The 20,271-nt window shown below is 35.9% G+C and overlaps 1 protein-coding gene across 1 annotated transcript; it reads right to left on the bottom strand.

The window, feature by feature from the left end:
- Window positions 1–3,642: 3,642 nt before the first annotated feature.
- Window positions 3,643–19,448, bottom strand: LOC130812762 (pyrophosphate-energized membrane proton pump 3). Its single transcript, XM_057678348.1, has 15 exons — window positions 19,192–19,448; window positions 18,284–18,667; window positions 12,527–12,730; window positions 11,216–11,367; window positions 10,966–11,113; window positions 10,745–10,877; window positions 9,006–9,178; window positions 8,143–8,263; window positions 7,726–7,907; window positions 7,073–7,510; window positions 6,830–6,994; window positions 6,580–6,735; window positions 6,389–6,500; window positions 6,026–6,245; window positions 3,643–4,064 (listed from the first exon to the last, which is right to left on the bottom strand). Exons 2-15 carry the CDS (start codon window positions 18,374–18,376, stop codon window positions 3,965–3,967), a joined length of 2,397 nt encoding a protein of 798 aa, XP_057534331.1. The 5' UTR covers window positions 18,377–18,667; window positions 19,192–19,448; the 3' UTR covers window positions 3,643–3,964.
- Window positions 19,449–20,271: the final 823 nt, after the last annotated feature.

A 20,271-nucleotide genomic window follows, 5' to 3' on the forward strand; every position in this document is an offset into this window, starting at 1 on the left:
CATCAAGATCAAGACACAATCAAACTCAGCGAACACAACTCAAGCTTCAACAGATGTAACATCATTCCCCTACATAAGAAACACAACAACTGATCCAAGAAAACCGTAGAGAGAACAAATCTCTACCTACCAGTGCTCCCACTTAGGTTGAGTCACAAACCTGCAAATGACACTTCTGGCATGCACAAAACAAGTACACATCACAACATACTTCAAACACCGAACCGTAACTCTAGAAATGTAAACCGACTCAGCCTCAAAATGATGTGATATAATTGAGCTAAGTAACACTACCAGTCTATACAACAATTCCCACTTTGTTCATACGTAAAGTCATAGCAAGCAATTGCGCCCGCTCACTATACTCTACAATGTGCTCATAAATTGGAGGTCCAAGTGACTCCACAAAAGCGGCTACCAACCTTGCCAATCCCACAAGGTTCAATGCATAACTTACCACACTTATAGCAAACAAAACAACACTCCCTACAACCAACCTATCAGGCTTCTTGATAACATATGTAGGCTTTTCTTGAAACTCTTTAGATCGGCGGATGTTCCTTATACTGACTCCTTTAAACTGTACACAGAGATAAAGATAGCACCAGAAATCACAGTCAGAGAGATACCTGGGGCAACATCAACACCATCAATTTGGGGTCGAACAGAAATGGATGAGGGGTTAACCTCGTATTGCACCTCAAACTCGGTACCACTATCACCATAACCAGTAGCTGCAAAATACACCACAGCACACCAAAGCCCTAACAAGACTCCAAACATGAGATAGCACGATACCCTACTGAGCCACACCACACACATACTAGTCACCTCTAATCCCTTGTGTAAACCCCGATCAAACAAACTAATCCAGTATCTACTCAACAACCAAGTACTAGAGAGCATGCATAAGACTCTCCCTGACAAGGTCCGATTCGCTATTCCTATAACACCGTTCTGCCATGGTGTTATCCCATAGGTATGATGCCACAAAATACTTAAAACACAGAACATAACAAATTCACAAATCAAACTGCCCAAATGTAGCCAACTAACCATCTTACCGTACAAGTGATCATGAGTTTCAACGCTAAGCTCACACCCGTTTTTAAACCCAAAAACCAATGCTTGTCTTCCTCAAGGTAGGCATCCTTGACACATGTAAGACGATTCCCAATGGACAATTTCAGCCCTCTACTCTCACCCATACGATAATGCCTATCCCAAACCGTCATCTCCTGGTGACAAGTAGAAGCACTAACAGCAGAACTAAGCAACGTAACACCATGAAAGACATACAGGAATTTCACCTTGACAATCCTAAGTATCAAATCTGAACCTTCATAGACACTCACTTCCTTATTGCTAAACTCACCCTTAAGCCCCAAATCATCTAAGGTCCCAAGCAATATCAAGTATTTCCCAAATGCAAGAACATGTCTCACCTTAGTCAAAGTAACCCTAACCCTTCTCCCATCTTTAGTCCGAAGTCTCATGGAACCAATACCTACTACTTCACATGGAGTACCATTAGCAATCGTAACTGAACCTCAAAAACAAGATTCATAAGTATCAAACCAATCCCAACGAGGACTCATATAGAACGAACTACCAGAATCAAGAATCCAGCAATCAAACAAATCACTAGACTCAACACAACTAATCAATGCTAAATCTTCCTCCAAATCATAGCTTTTATTCTGTTTACTTTCGACTACTGTGGCCTGAGATTTATTCTTTAATTCTGGACTCTTAGACCAAAAATGTCCTGATTCCTGACAGTAATAACATATTATGGTCCTAGTGTTGCTAGACCCATCTGTACTATTACTAGTATTCGATCTAGCACCGTTACTATTATTAGACCCCTTTTTCTTTTTAGAATTTCTACCCGACCTAACAACCAATCCACTGCCATAATCACCATTATCACCTGTCGCCTTTTGACGCAACTCGCTAGTATAAAGTGTTGCCTCCACTTCTTCTAAGGCTAACGAGTCTTTGCCAACTACAAAAGACTCCACAAAGTTCTCATAACTATTCGGTAGAGAAACAAGCAATATTAACGATGCATCCTCATCATCTATCTTAACTTCTAAATTACGCAAATCTAGTAAAATAGAACTAAGATTTTCTAGATGATCCCTTAAAAGCGTACCTGACTGCATCTTGAGGCTAAACAACCGTTGTTTCAGTAGCAATTTATTGGTTAAAGATTTCGTCATGTACAAAGACTCCAATTTTAACCATAATTCCGCGACTGTCTTCTGATCAGCAACCTCCGTGATGATATGATCATCAAGACGTAGCAAGATGGTAGAATGAGCCTTCTCTTCCATCACAGCTAATTGTTCATTAGTCCATTCATCTTCAGATCCCGACGTAGATACCGCACTCTTAGGATCAACGGACGCCAAATCTGCAACTGCTTTAATAACGCCTTCATCTTAATTTGCCATAGCCCAAAGCTATTTTTCCCATTAAATTTCTCAATCTTTATTGTAGAATCTCCTACCATTGTTTCCCTCAAAAAACTATTCCTTGGATTAAACCTGAGCTCTTGATGCCAATTGTTGTGTGACAGCTGAAGCAAAGATTGAAAACAATAACGGAAAGCAATAAATATTCAAACAAACAATAAAGAAATCACACCGAGAAATTAACGTAGTTCACTATCAATGTGATAGCTACATCCACCGGCACCGAGAATAAAACTATTCACTCTTAGTTTTCCTCACTTTGTGTTGCATGCATTGCATCATTGCATCCCTAATTCTAAGGCAATGGGGCCTTTATATAGTATACCTCATAAAACAAAGAAATTACGTTAACAATTACAAAGAAACCGGCCCAAAAACTAAGTAATCGTCAAAAAGAACGTGGAAAAACCGATTCACGCATTACCCGCATGAAGTCCGCGCCCCGCGTACCAGACGGCACCCCGCGCACATGCGACCCGCGTAGATATCCACAGCATACGCCCAACAATCTGCCCAAGACAGAACATTCTCCGCACCCCGTGTAAAACACCTCGCGTAGATCTCCGCACCCCACGCATCTAGCCTTTTTGACCCACACTTGATTCATCTTAGACTCGATTTGAGTCACAAAATCCCAACAGTTCTTTAATTGTGCCTAATTTCTCTAGATAGCCATCCATAGTCGATAGTGATTTATTTTTTATTTTAGTTTTATTTTCTTTAGTTGTTGCTTTCTTATCGTGTTGTTATTTTTATCTAGATTCAATGTTGGGTGAATTAAAATTTTTCCCTCAAATGTATCCTTATTTTCCAATTCCCATTATCTTGAGAAACATTCTAAAGTTTGATTGAGAAGATTGTCAAATCATATTTTACCTGTTATTAGAGAACAATTTGTCACAAATTAATATATTTTGCTTTCACATATCTTGAAGCTTATTTCAAAATCACAACTTTTTAAAAGCACAAAAAAGATCAGTTTTTAATATTACACATTTGTAACGCACTTACGCACCTAATAATCTATTCTCTTCGTCCATTAGAATTTGTCACATTTGACGAAAAATAATCTCACAAAAACACCTAACAATCTATTCTCTCCATCGCTTAGAATTTGCCACATTTGACGAAAAATACTGACAAAAGATGGTCAGATGGGACAAATTTAAAGGGATAAAGTAATAGTAGTATTCATTTAGAATGCTACATACCACTCCATAAACATAATTTACTGTTCTCCTCACGTTATACCATCTTCAAAGATTTTTTCATTGCAACACAATACAGAGAAGCGCCAATACTCATTAATAGTTTATTAAAAAAGGATAATAGAAAGAATTTCTCGGTGACTAAATTCACGAATAATTTTGGCACCCTCTGACTACATTAAGATGCCTCCAAAAGCATGAAATGGAGATAGGAAAAGGGTGATGTGCAATTGTGCATGTGCCTAGTTAAAACTCTGCATTTTCATATTAACAGCTCTATAAGAATATAGGCGCCATAACGAGAGTAATTGTTGCCAACATTTTTATCAGAACATGGATTGAAGGTCCTGCTGTATCTTTAAATGGGTCTCCAACACTGCAATCAAACAAAACATTATTCAGTATCATAACAAGATACTTGGCTTAACAAATCCTGCAAAATTTGCAAAAATAAAAAAAAAACAAAAAAAAAAAAAACTACTTGACGGTTTAATTCTCGACGCACAACTATACACTTCGACAGAGACAATGTTAAAATTTGTGTAGTTGAGATCAAAGTTCACACTTTGACCGTTTGATCTGTACAAAGAATAGGAGTAAAAGAATGTAAAACCGCATGTGCCAAAAAGGCAAATAAAGTGGCAACACCAACTTATTTCTTTTTTAATTCGAGAGTAGGCTCAAGAGTCGATACAACAGGCAAGGGGAGAGGAGCAACTAATTTTTCGTGTAGATGGTGAGCATCGAACACTGTTACAATGGTGAAAGGGAAAGCCCTCAGCCACTATGCTAACTCAAGATTCTCAAGTCTCAACACCAACTAATTTTAAATCCTATTTTAGAACATATTTATAAAAATTACTAATTCCTTCCTTTCACCCACCTAATGATTTTGATTTCCTTAAGTAGGGATTTCAAGACAGCCCAATGAAAACATAACTCCACAACCCAGTATCAAGGTGTTCATCCTCATTCTCAGTCAACACCACTACCATCACCTAGATTACACCCAGCATCATTATCACTTCTATCTGAAGGGTGAACAGTCTAAATTATTAGTCCACATCCCTCCTGTACTCTTCAATTAGCCACAACTATTCTTCCCATCCACATCTGTAACATAAAGCTATCTGCGACAAAGATCACCATAGTCATTTTCTGTCGATCTCCTCTCACATTGACACTCATCCAAGGCAAATCACATTTTCTTCGATAGCTTGTTACTATTCATTAGAGGAAATCAATAAATCAGATAATAGCTCAAAGCCTTAAATCCCAATGGCAACCAGCCAAAAAGCAAGCTTAATTGAGAAGATCAACAGACAACAACCTCCACCGCCATACGACCAAGAGAGAGAGGAAAAACATAATACCAACATAGGCCATGCTAAACAATTATTGATTAGATTTCAATCTTAGATTCCCTAAGGTGCAAGGCAAGGGCTTCCAGACGGTCAACTGGTGCAGTAAGCAACAGCAAGCAAGCGACAACCAGTTGTTGACGGACATAAGCCTACGAGGAGTCGAAGACCCCACACATTTGCTAGGATTTTGACAAAATTGAAACAAAGAAAAAGCAGTGGGAGCCACGATTCTTTGTGACTCGATGAAAAATTGGTGATTTAGTCAAATAAAAAATTTAGCTAGAATAACTAAAAGTGTGCGTACTTGTTTAGGATTTTAATTACATGGTAATTATGTTTACATTCGAGGTAGTTGTTTAAGGGGAGTATTATTTTATTCCAACTTGTTAGCAAGTAGAATAAATAGGAGCATAGACCTTAATATCATGCACAGCTAAGCTAAATAATCGAATTGGTTTTATTACATTGAACATAGTGTTTGTGAGCCAATTTACTTTGAGGGATTGCAATTTAGTTTTTCCAGGATATCGAGAGGAGTACTTGATCAATTGAAGAGGTTGTGACTTGTGAGGCAGAATAGCCCACCCAAACACCTATTATCCCAAACATTGAACATAACATTGTTTGCGTCAAGTGTTCCTTGAGCAAAAATCTTCTGCGTACAACTAATAAATAATCCTAGGAGGACAGCATTTAGAACTATCTTACATCAAAGTGATCAAACAGCTAGACGCCTAGACTAGGCATCAATTAGCATAAGAGAAATAAGTGGAAGGAAAATGGAGTTAACAGCAGAGTGTTAGGGGCAGTCCTTGAGGAAAAGTGATGGGCAGGAATATTTTACCTAACTTGGAAATTCTTCTGGTTTTCCTTTTATGATCTAAATTATCTTTGAATAAAGACTTTGTGGGCACCATATAAAAATGCAGAATCTTGAAAAATTATCACAGGAAATGTTTCTATATTAACTTACGTGTCTCCTGTAACGGCCGCTTTATGACAGTCACTCCCCTTGCCTCCAAGAGCCCCTGTCTCTATATACTTCTTTGCATTATCCCAAGCACCACCAGCAGTATTCAAGAAAAGAGCCATGAGGATGCCAGAAACAGTTGCAAACATTAGCATTGCAGCTACAACTTTTGCACCAAGTAAAGGGTGTCCAACATAATGTCCCAGTATCCGGAAAACAAAACCTGTAACACAAGCTTGTGTTAACAATGAGAAAGAGAAGCAGCAGATAATCCCCTATTTCGATGTTTTTAGGAAGCCAGAGGGATACACAGCCGAATCATCCACAGAGCTAATACAAGCAGTCAGTATACAAGAAGAAACCTACCAATCACTATTGGTGATATAATGGCCAAAGCGCCAGGTTTAATCATTTCCCTCAATGAAGCAGATGCTACAATTGCTACACAGCGACCATAATCAGGCTTCTCCTGGTAATCCTGTAGTGGGATGGAAATCATAAACTTGTACCAGACTACTGGTTGAATAACTAATAACATTGCAGAGATGAAAATTTACCATGATTCCAGGTCTCTCAATAAATTGCCTTCTGACTTCATTAACCACCTCCTGAGCAGTACGGCCAACAGCTGAACAGGCCCATGCACTGAAGAGGAAAATGAGCATAGATCCTAGCAAGCCACCAATAAAAACTTCAGGAACTGCAATGTCAACCTGAAAATTGAAATATAGAATATTTAACAGGTTCAGGGGCAATAAACACCGTGAAGACATGAGAAAATAAGTCCAAATGCAAGCTTGTTTCAACCTCTTTAAAAGGAACACGAGCAAAAGTTGCCACCTCATCCATGTAAGCACTGAAAAGAAGAAAAGATGCAAGTGCTGCAGATCCAATAGCAAAACCTTTTGTGGTAGCCTTTGTGGTGTTCCCAACTGCATCAAGCACATCAGTAATCTCTCGAACACTTTCAGGCTGTACAGAAGCATAAAATAATCAGCCAGCATAAGCTAATGCAAAAAGAAATAAAAACGACCCTAAATCGAATTATACCTGTTGACTCATCTCCACGATTCCACCAGCATTATCAGCTATTGGGCCAAACATATCCATGGTTAGGACATAAGCAGCTGTACTGAGCATGCCCATTGTGGCTACTGCTGTTCCAAACAAACCACCGGTGGGATTTCCAGCTTCATCCAACAATCCAGAACTCTGACCCAACCAGAAAGCAGATATAATAGCTATGCTAATGACGACAACTGGAAGTGCAGTTGATTCCAGTCCCAAACTGACACCAGCAATTATATTAGTCCCATGGCCTGTTGAGCTTGCAAGAGCTAATGTTCGTACTGGTTCATGCTTATAATCAGTGTAGTACTGGGTTATCCACACAAATACATAAGCTGTTATGATTCCCACCAGCCCACATAAGGCAAAATTCAACCAAGCTGAAGGTGCCTGCTCTGTGTATAGCAACCAACGTGTTGACTGCACACAAAGAAATAATAATGGTAAAATCCATGTGCGGCTTTTTTCCTTTTATTATACCTCCCTTTTTGAGGGAAAATAAACAGTATAACTCAAACACCAACAATGCCCAAAGAGCATGCATTACAGCACTGAAGTAATATAATGAGAGAAAGTAGATTCAACTGTAACCAGAAATTAGATTGGATAAGTGAAATAGTATATAACTTTCTTACCACACCGAAGGTCAGAACAGCTAATATTATTGTGATAGAATATCCTTTCTGAAGAATTTTCATTGGATCTTCTATGCCTATACCAGCCTCTCGTGTGCTTCTTATGGAGAAAATACCAACAGAAGATATGACAAGGTCGAAGGAGTGAACCACCAAAGGGAACAAGATAAAACCAGAAGGATCTGTGTCACCAGTATATCATAGGTTTATAAGTTATAAGAAACTGTAGAAGTACAAAAATATCTAGGATAACTATGCATTTTGGTCATTCAGACCTGTAAAGGTAACTTTCGAGACAAATTAAACAAGTAAAGTTTGATTTCAAGAGACTGACACCATAAATGGAATCTCAAGAAAAAAGGAAAAGGCTTGCTACATGAGTACAGGAATAAAACAATCCAAAAAACTATGACTCACTTTCAATTTTACAACGCTCCGCCATTGTCCCACCCAAAATCATGGCGCTTATAATTTCTGCAGCAATACTTTCAAATAGATCTGCACCACGAGCAGCACAGTCACCGACATTGTCTCCTACCTGTAAGTCACATATCATCAATTTTGGCATTCCTGGCATCACTTAAATTAATGAACCTTACAGTATATTTGATGATGAACATCTGCAGAAAATAAATTCATAGCCATACAGTCCAGCAGCTGAAAATAAGTTAGGAAATAAAGCCCAAAAAAAATCCCATATCAAAGAGAGTACACGAAGGAAAATATGAATACTTCACTTTTGGACACATAAAACAAACCATTATACTTCCTCTTTCCAGCCATTATGTACAACACCAATATTGCACTACCACAATGCCATTAAGTTGCTCCCACCTAAGTAAGTGAGGGATTCTTACGTCCATTTGAATTAGGAAGGTGTAAGGTCATCCAGACAAATGTAAATCAAACATTACGATCTTTATTTCAACAAATTTTTCACCAAATCAAAGCAACACACAAGAGAGAGACTAAGACGAGGAAGATGAAACGAAAATAAAAACAATTATTAACACAAAAACAAGGACATCAAGTTGAGAGCAGACTTGATAAAATCTGCATATAAATAATGTCAATCCCACCGATTATTTTAAGCATGGCGTAAACACAGAATTTCAGCATGTCTGGAACTCCAAAGGCTTTCAAAGAAACATGATTCACGCCAAGCAGAAATTTTATTCTCATTTATGGAGCTAACTCATAGACAATTACTGATCATCTGAAAGACATATCAAGGTATACCAACAGTCCTAAAGACAAGTCTCAAGTAGTGTATATAATACCAAGTCAGCAATGACAGCAGGATTACGAGGATCATCTTCAGGAATTCCCTGCTCGACTTTTCCAACAAGATCAGCTCCCACATCAGCTGCTTTTGTGTATATACCACCACCCAATTGAGCAAAGAGGGCGACAAAGGAAGCTCCAAAACCATAACCAACAAGGAGAAGAGGCACTGGCATAAAATTCAGAAAAATAAAAAAAAAAATCAAATACAAAGAAGTTATTCATCACTAACAAATAATATACTTTACTTGGCAACATCTAATATTAATCTACAACTTAGAAAAATCAGTTTCAATGATCATCTACATATATTTTCCTTGTCAATTCATTTCTATCTATCGTTATATACTCCTACAAATCAAAACTTTTCAAGTCCTTTTTCTACTCCTATTATCCATAATCCAACTCCTCTTGGGCTAATATTTTCTTCTTTTAAATCCTCATAGTTCCTACCTTTGGTGCATTACTCAGTCTGTCTTCCCTACAGTTCTAATCATTTATCATTTCCAGATCAATAGAAACCATGTGTGAATCATAATCCTTTATCTTTACCTTCATCATGTACATCATTTGTTGCCGTGTCACATGGATAGCTTTTAGAGTGGATCATACTCCCAAAAAAAATTTGGTTTCAGAAAATGCTTGTAGGTGTTCACCAATTCCCATAACTTTATAGAGTGGCTCATAAGTTTGATTACCATATACTTGAATAAGAAAAGTTTTGTGCACCCGCTTTGTTTTGTAGATAGATACTATAGTGCTATTATCTAGTCTTTGCCACCTTACTAGTTCTCCACATCTAACTGTAGTCAACTAGTTCAATTCCACCTTATTTGTTCTTCATATTTTGTTAAATGGTTAGTTAACTAGTCAATTACATTTGTCTTAAACATTTCCAAGTTCGATAGAAATATTGTCTATTTTGTTCATTCATCTAAAATCCCTTATAACACTCTTCCACTAGGTCCATCGAAATGCCTAGTGTGGCTTTCCTTGGCATCCATAGAAAAACTCAATAACATATTCCTTCCCTCTATCCTTGAACTCTTCATCTAGGATAAAAATGATTTGTTCTATATCTTAAACACATTTCATCTTGGACAAGAATGATTTGGAGAAGATCTTTAACACACTTCATCTTAATACAATTGTTCCAAACCGCTTATCTCCTATTGTCCATTTTATAAAGATCGGATCCCTTTCTCTCAAGTCCATCTAGTTGTAAACTTGTCGGTAACTTTTAAGTTTGCCTTATTTAATTGGTTTTGACTTCCATATATTTTTCCAATGTTTTTCTCACCACTGCATTTTACTTAAGTTGAAAAAACATTTTTCAAGTTACAACCTTTATTTTTTTCATTCCACTATGTTGCTTCCTTTATCACTATCACACTATTCTTTCCCTTAGCCACAAGAATGATACAACAGTTCATTTTCATGTTAAGTTCAATTTGAATCTTCCTTGCTTGCCTAATTAGCTTCTCAACAACTCTATCAGTAATAGTTTTAGCACTACCTTCTTTTTAGGATACGCAAATTTCCAATAAAAGCATATCATTAAGCAATTTAATTTTCGACAATTTGTCAAAAGCTCACAAAAGGAAAACATTCCACACTTGAACGACGATGATGACAAAGCCAAATAAGAACTATATGGGTATATGGGGTTGGCTATGTGAACCAATAAAATAGACCACTCAAAGAGGGAGATTTGAGAAAAAAGAGAAACACTTACAATCTGTAACTTTCATAGCACCTAGTGAATCCACCCCCAACCATACATAGAAGGCAGCATAGAGAATGGCGATCCCGGTTACAGCCATACCTACAACAATCAAAGCTGAGAAACCACCAGCACGAACAGCTACCTGTAAACATTGTCCCAAATTCGTAAATTTACATATATAAACGGAGATACTACACTATTTACTTTAGAAAAGAAGAGACACCACCAACCTGTAAGGCTTCTCTGGCTGACCGTCTTGCTGCACTGGAAACCCGAACATTTGCACGAACAGAAACCCACATTCCCACATATCCAGCTATACCTGAGCATAGAGCTCCAAGTAGGAATGAAATAACAGTAATAAATGCAGATGAAACCCTGTAACAGAACACATGAAGCAAAGGATAAAGGTCAAGGACAAACAAATGGTGCAGGAGATTCATGGTCATATAAGTTACCAATAGAAACATGCGTTCTTACCTCCCAACACCAGCAGCTTCTTGCTGGGGAGTTGTATCCCGTAGTAAATAGATACTAAGAATCACCAGGGCAAGAAGAACAGCCATTTTGGAGATTGTTCCATATTGGGTTCTAAAAAAACCTTCAGCTCCATCGCGAATAGCATATGAGATCTAGCAGATTCATAAGACATAAATATACCAGAAAATTGAGCTAACAGGCAGACCATAATATCTAAAAAAACGTGCAGTTCAGGTAGTAAAATTGGAAAAACAAAAATGATATGGGAGGGTAACAGTAGCGGAGGACTGAAAAACCAGAGAGGAAGTTCATATTTCATACATCGCCTCCTAAATATATCATGACAAGGAATACCAATGAGTATTTACAAATTGCAAGAATGCAAAATGAAAATAGGTCAGTAAAAAAATCTTAAAAACAATGTCATGCACCCAAGCCCAAGTGGATTAGGGCAAATAAGATAACATTTTTTATCAGAGTGTTAAAAGGTAAAGCAAGGGTTGAAAGAGGGCATATAATGTACTGTTGCATCATTCCCTTGATTATCCCAAACAAAAATGTGACTAAACAGAGCCTAGATGCTCTTACTTACCTTCCACCAACAAACAATGTTGACCTATGGATGAACGGCCATTGAATTATTTATATCTGAGTTTTTACCATATGGAAGCGCTGCCTACTCATATTCGCAAATATAGAGGATGAATTCCAATGCAGAATCTTAGGCCGTAAGTCAGAGAGGCCAAAATAATTGTCCAAACAAAAAAAAGGGGGCCAAGGTTATAACTCTCAACCTCTTGTTTAAAAGTTATACTCTTAACCACTAAACCACAACTTTTTATTGCAAAATCTACAGAATACTGTGGTTTTAAAAAATGACCAAAATTTCAAGGAATCAAACCCTTGCCGCCCTAAAGAAGATCAACCCTGATGACTTCTCTCGCAATATCGATTACAAGTGCCTGTCAAGTTATTAGCACATCCATCCAGTCCCGATACCACACAAAAAAAGAATTTTCAAAAAGAGAATTTACATCACCCCTCACCCCTCTACATATTGAAAAGGTTTATTTAGATTCATGGTATTGTCCTTGACTGTAGAAAGATCTTTTGCTACACATAATCAACAACGAGAAAATCAAGAATAAAGACACCAAGAGTCAGTCCGATTAAAAGATGATGAAAATCCATAAATTGCTACATGTAAGACTAAAAAAGCAGATTTATGAGATCAACGTGCAATAAAAAGATTTAATTTAGAGTTCACAGACCAGTTGACAAAGAAATGTTAGACAATAGCCATATATGTACCTGAGCCATCTCTGGTGGTCCCTCATCCTTTGCCAGTACCCACTTTGTTAGATATATAGACAAAAGGAAGCTAAAGATGCAAACGGAAAACACAAATACAATGATCTGTGATGTGCTAGCTCCAATATAGAAGATAACTCCAAAGGCCAGAAGCATAAGAATAAAAAGAACACGAGTGTTTAACCCCATAATGATTTTGAAAACCTGCAGAAAGAAGCTATTAGTACTATCCAAGAACTAATTTATAAACAAAGCAATTTCATAACTAAAATCAGTTGCAGAACTGACAAGGAAACATAGACACTGAAAAAGTGATAAACTCTGCAGGTTGCAGACTACCCACCCAGTGTCTTTTTAATTCTCCACAGCAGAGGTAAATCTGCCACAATCGGAATCTCTTTAATTTGCCTTAATTCTTGCAAATTCTTTTTCAAAAGGGAGGTATAACATGCCACATAAACTTTTTTGTTATGATTGACCTTTCGCTGATGGTTTATTTACACCCAGACATCATGCTACAATCTAATACCTTTTGCTTGTCCGTCAACTCCACCATACAGGTTGTATGTTAATGCCCATAATGATCACAACTTCTTAACAATAAAAAATGAACAGTGTTTATAAATAGAAACTAATTTTCATCCTCATTCTTTATAAACATATGAAGCCGTAAAAATTATTATTCTCATACAACAACTTCTAAATGTCTATTTACATATCCTCCTCATATATATTTGAGAGGGAGGGGGGTTAAGGATCACACTGTACTCATACACAAAAACACATATATGTTAAATTCATTTTGTAAGTTTAAAACAGTCAAAATATCCCTATAAGTTGATTTTTACAATTACTAAAAATTAAATGCTTAAGGATATATAATACGTTCAAGGATGCCTTTAAAATATAGGCATAAGGATGAGTATTACATAGCTTGGTCAAGTACTACATTTAGGAGTAGGAGCAAGATATTAAAACACGCTTATCATCTCTTAAATTACTACGTAAAACTCGATCATTGAACCTTACAAGTTACAATCATATAATATTAAGATTCTTACTCTCAAAATTTTATACTAAAAAGGATCATAAAACGCTACTAAAAATTGATTGGGACTAGGTCTATGACTCTGAAACGAACAAAAAGCGTTTCTGATTTTCAAGAATCTAACAATCTTGTTCTTAATCAATTTGCATCCCTGATTGATATTCAGCGTTCTTTGCCTTCTAGGAATCAGTAATAAGGGAGACTTGCTCTCATGAATGGTGATCCTGAGCCCTCTCAACATTCTAACAGTCAGTTGCTTATAAATTCAGCACAAATTGACGTACAGGATTAAAATTTGTATTACACAAGTGGCTAAGGAGATTTTAGGGGAAACAAGAGTTGTATCATGGTAAGGAAGGATATGACATGGTGGAAGCGGTAAAGCAGAAGAAAAAAAATGTTTTCTAGCATTAGGAATATGCAGGAATGACGAAATATATCTATTTCTCCCACGAGGAAAAAAACAAAGAATTTATGCGATGGACCAAAAAGCTAGAGGTTGAGGGGGAATTGAAGAAAAAAAAGTAGAAGAAACCAGTGGGCACATATAGTATATATCAAGGTTTGATGTTTGTACTTGGCTAATTAATCTATTCAACAAAATTTAAAATACAAACAAGATTTCTGTTATGTTGGTACCTGCTGCTGCTAACAGTGGTTGCAAGATTATCACAGTAATGCCAAAACAGAAGAAGAGAAAAGAAGAAGAAGAAGAAGAAGAAGAAGAAGAAGAAGAAGAAGAAGAAGAAGAAGAAGAAGAAGAAGAAGAAGAAGAAGAAAGAGAAGAGAGAAAGAAGGTGGAATGCTTGTATTATTTACTAGAGAGCGGTGTACTCACTCGAGCTCTTCGAGTGGCCCGATAACTCCTTAGGTACAAGACCAATACGTACTGCAAGCATAAGCAATATCTAACACACCCTCTACTATATATAGCAAGTACAAGTTTCTAGAATAATCAACAACTACAGCTCATCACTAATGAAAACAGAAAAATATTCCTTTTGTAACCAATTCTCTGTATTCAGCTGCTTTGTTGTGTAACTGATTCCCCCTCCTTGCATATGTGTGAATTATCTTGAGCCTTGGCATATTTGGGTCCATGACAATTTCCAACTAACTTGATGAGAAGTACTCTAGTACCCATTTATATGAACAAAGGAGATGTACATGATTGCTCCAACTATCAAGAAATAAAACTCATAAGACATACTATGAAGTGATGGAAAGAGTTTATAATATGAGGAAGAGTGATACAACTACGTATAAGGAGATGTACAATCAAATCAGAGAATTAATTTGAGTTTATGCAAAGCAGATCTACGATGGAAAAAATCCATATGATGAGACAATTGATGGAATACTATAGCGCATGGAAAAAAAATGCAGTAGCGGATGCGTTTGTGGAAACGGTCCTAGTGTTGTGGAAAACGTCTAACGAAGTAATAACGCGAATCGCAGCGTTTACAATTTAAATTTTTTTAAGAAAATCACATAAGGAGAGTCTGAACTTAAAATATTACAAAAACAAGGCTGCATCACCGTATCGCAATTGTATTGTATAAGTTTTTGAGTTTACCGCGAAATAATCCGTATTGACCGCGATTTCCATTTTGTGACCGTTATTGAATATTTGCACTATGCTTAAAATTACATTTTAGTGGTTGAACTACTATTATTATGCATTAATATGTCATAGCTATTATAATTGCACTATATGAAGTATTTTTAGTGTATAATTAATCAACTTATTAGTTCATAACTTTAAAATTATGAGTAACTATAATTTAAGTGATCTTTAAAATTTAAGTTAATGAGTACTAATGAAATTTTAATGGGGAGACAAATAATTTTGTAACTGTAAATATCGTTGTAACAGTGAAACTATGAGAATTCATGCACGTTATATAATGAACTTTAACGTTGCACAACTCTCAAAGGCGTTACTTAACGTAAAGGGTGAGTATTTATTCCATGCTATAGGGTCAGAGAAAAACTTGCACACTATTTTCATTTATTTGAAAAATACATGTGACAAAGTACCAAGAGTCAAGAGAAGTACACATGTAGGCAATGACAAAGAAGAGCATTCCTAAAAAATTTGATGTGAACAAATGTTAAGACATGTGAAGGGGTGACCGAAGATTTCCTAATCAAAATTGGCCATAATGTATGGCCATTAACCTTTAGCCCTTAGCCATTAGCCCTTAGCCCTTAGCCTTTTTCTTTTCCGACAATCTTAGATGTAAGATGACTTAATCTTTCCAAGGACATGTGCCTTGATGAATGTTTGTAGACTATATTGTTTTAGTAGAAGTAAAACAAAGAGATGCTAAATGCTAAGTTAGAACGATGGAGAAAAGAGTTGAAGTCACAAAGGTTTAAATTAAATCGAATAAGACTGAATATATGAAGCAACATTTTAGCACAAATGACATATTGAGGGACACTATAAAGTTGGAAGATAAAGACATTGTGCCAAGTGAATATTCTGAATACATTTGTTGAATAATGGGAATATTTAGAAGTTAAGTGTTAGTGGTAAAACTGAAGAATGGCAAGAAGGATATTTTATGTGAGATTAAGGATAAGTTTTATGAGTACACAACACTACATATCAATCAAATTGTTGGGCTTTTAGAAAATGGGGTAGTCGAAATGCGAATGGTTGGATGAATAAGTGGACATATTTCGAAAATCATAATACGAAATAAATCATAAAAAAATATTTAGGCGCCGTAAATAATGAGGATAAGACGAGGGAGAATCGTTTAAGGTGATTTAAATATGTGCAATGGTAGAGTGTTCGTGAACAAATAATAATGAAAAACGGAGATTCAAAAAGGGGTGAGGAACACCATAGATCACCAAGAGGAAAAGAGTAAAAAAGAATATGAATAATTTATATTTACAAACTGATATGGTAAATAATCAAAATTAATAGAGTAGGTGAATTCAAATGAACGACTACCAAGACTAAGAAGGCATGCACTCTTTTGCAATAAAGTTAAAAGAGAGGGAGATAAGGAACATTATGGAGACAATTTCATGCATGTAAAGGACTAATATGTTGGTGCTTTTTTGTTATAAGGCCAATGAGATAAGGAAAATTATAGAGTAGGTTGTTAGATATTTGACAATGAGTAAAAAATAGAGTAAATCAAGTTGTGATATAAGGCCAACTCGATTCCACGACCCTTTAGTTTTTCTTATGGATTAGTAGACCCTTTTTGTAAATTGGTGAACCCTTTTTGTAAATCAGCAAACTTGAACCTTTCAAAACAAATTGGGTTAAGAGGCCATAGTGGTCCCCATCACGTTACACAATACTAGGCGTATTTATGATTTGCACATTTCAACCCACATTTCAAACCCCCCCCCCCCCCCCGGTCCTTCCCTTTCCACTAATCAACTAAGCATTAGGCGAAGACTTTAGCAATTTCAATTTTGAAAGTTATATTATATTTTTTACTAATGATAGGCACATTAGGCATATTAATGATGAGTATTTTAGAGTCTATATATACGTTTATTCAATTAGGTTCGAGCTCCAAGTAAACAAACATTTTGATCTTGTGTCGCGCATCATAAAATCTTAGTAATATTGACATATTTAATATCAAAAATTTTCTTTATACGAAGCATTTTTTAAGTTCTACCTTCCCTCTTTCCTTCTAGGAAGCATATTTTGCGGATATTCAATGCATCGAAACTAGCTCATGTGTAACATTTGTCATTTGCCACAACACTCAGTACCAATATCACATGATTCATTAATCTCCTAGTGAATAAGAAATGCTAAAAAAGTAAATTATGGTTGATTTTGGGCTATCATTGTGTCAATTTGAACGAATTGTAAATTCAAAAAATGAATTGAACATTACTCCATACTCCACAAAACTAACTTTTCACAAAGCCCGTGAAAGTTTACGGCAAGCACACAAATGCACCATTAAATGGCTTCACGTCAAGACATCCTGAAAGATATCATGACCATTCACATACATTGTTAATGGTGACTCAAACTAACAAGCACCATTGAAGAAGATAAATATCGATCAAAAAGGTAGTCCGCGGGGTGCGGAGCAGCTGCTGTCCAGGTCCGCTGGGCTCGGAGTGCGTTCTGTCTCCATTTCGCGGCTCGCGTAGTTGTACACGGCTTGCGAAATGGCGGTTTCTTTTCACGGGAGGTGTCTTTCGGGACAGTTACTTTGTGTTTATTATGTAATAATTTCCTTTTATTGGGCATTAGTATATAAACTCTCATTTTTTAATACATGATGATTCACAAATTGAGAGAGATCACAACAGAGCCATTATAATTTGTAAGTGTGATTGTAATTCATCTTGTAAATTCTTTGCAATCATAGTGAAATTATTTGATCTCGGTGCCGATGGACGTAGCTATCACATTGATAGTGAAACACGTTAAATCTCTTTTGTCATTTTCTTATTGTTTGCATTGAATTTCTTATTGTTTCATTATTGTTCATCAACCTTGCTTCCGCTGTCGCACAACATATATCCCACAGACGTCATATATCATTTAAGACTTGATCAAAATAATGATGTCAAAATGATGTTGACAATGTATCTAGTCTTAACAAAAGATCATGCAATGGTTAATCAACTTAAAACTGATATGATTCCAATCAAGTACCAAATAAACAAAGCCCAACAAGATACTCAAGTTATAGGGAAAGAAGTCTTACCAAGGGGGTATAAGGTTTGGTGCGCATGTCGGGGAAACTACGAGACCTATCTTGGTAATGCCCCATGGAACCATTTTCTATATCATCCATCATGATGGAATGGGTTGAATTCAACCTCCTGGCCACTGGGAATGGGCTGAACTCGCCAGTTTGGGGGAACTCACCCCCTGAACTTGGTCTCTGTATTTTGTAATGCTGTTCTTCACACGTCACACCCCCAAGATCCTGACTGAAATTCTGGTACCGGAGGAAATCAACTCATTCAGATACAAAGCTCCAACAGGAATCACTTACCCTCAAATTGTCTCCTTTCTTCTGACTTAAGAGCAGGTCTTCTCAATTTCAAACAAGACCTCTCTCTTTTTTTATCTAATACTGACTCCTCTGTACAAATGAATACACTCCAATAAATTATAAGATGCCAAATCCAAATCACACACAGAAAATCAGCATTACTCTTTTTTATAAAAAAAAAAAAAAACAATAATCAGAAATTCAAATTCCCTTATACTTTAACAAAACTTAATGGATAGATATTCTTCATTCTCGTATTTAAAGAATATAATCGGATTAAAAAGAATTAAAACTATTATATAAAAAAATTATTAATTCTAAACACATACTATCGCAACACTCACACAGAAACCTATAATCAGTACTCCGAGCAATAATTCCTAGCAACCAAAAAGCCCTTAAAATTCGAATCAGCACAAAGAAATCAGAAGAAAAACAAAAATGATCTCAAACTAAAAGCATACAATAAAAAATAAAATCCAAATTAAAAAAACATACATTCGTAAATACATTTCGATCAACGATCAAACAAGTCAGCTGAAACAAATCGACAAAAGAGATCGGGACAAAAATCGCCAGACTTGAAATAGAAAGAAATGAAACTGAATGCTTACAATTACTATAGAATGAAATGTGAGGTAAGATCGTAGACTATTGAGCGAGCTTGTGAGATAGTAATGGCGGTAGTGTCACTTCTGCAACTCCTGGTGAACGGGAGAGGGAGAAGACGAGGAGAGAAAAAATGGAGGGGCAGAGGTGATGAATATGAGAGATGAGCATACTATGGTCTACGGAGCAGTAATTTTGATTTCTGAGTATAATTTTGTCTTTTCTAATATTTTTGTTTCAAAGTCGTTTGCAGTTTACTTCCTGCCGTATTAATCTGTTTTCTATCGTCTATAGTCCAATAATTAAGTACCAAAAAAAAGTTTTGATAAATATACTTGATAGCGGATAGCTCTAGTTGATTAAAATAAAATTGATTTTACTAATTATTTTTACTACCTTATTTTAAAAATGTTGCTAGTAGTAGTTTGTTCATAAATAATAAATTTATAATAAGAATTTGTTTTAACATCTAATTTGTTGTTAATACTATATTAGATAGTTTAACCACCCAATTATTTATATTTGTCGTAAAATAAACTAAAATTGTTTAATAAACTATTTAATCTAATTAATAACCTCAAAATCAAATTGTAAATGGTGCATTTCAAATTTTCAACTCACCATAGGACTAACAACTTTTTTTTCATATATACTTCGCAATATATTATGTTGTACTTAAAATTATTACTCCCTTCGTTCTTTTTTGATCTTCCATATTACTATAACGGGTAGTTTCAAAAGTTCTTCCACTTTAGAATACTTTCTATTTTTAGAAACTTTTTATCCCACTTTTACCCCTTAAAACCCCCTTTTCTTTTAATGTACCCCTTTTCTTTTATTTATAATTATTTTCTCTCTCATACTTTCAATACAATTATTACTTCACACTACTATTTAATTAAAATAATTCCCACTACAACCTCATACTTCCAATACAATCATTACTTCACACTACTATTTAATTAAAATAATACCCACTACAACCCAAAAATTATATCTTCCTTAATATGTGTGAAAAACTTAAAGTAGAAGATAAAAAAAGAACGAGGGAGTATATATTAAGTCTACAATTTTTCTTTCAAAGA

Source organism: Amaranthus tricolor, chromosome 5 (assembly GCF_026212465.1).
Source record: "Amaranthus tricolor cultivar Red isolate AtriRed21 chromosome 5, ASM2621246v1, whole genome shotgun sequence".
NCBI lineage: Eukaryota > Viridiplantae > Streptophyta > Magnoliopsida > Caryophyllales > Amaranthaceae > Amaranthus > Amaranthus tricolor.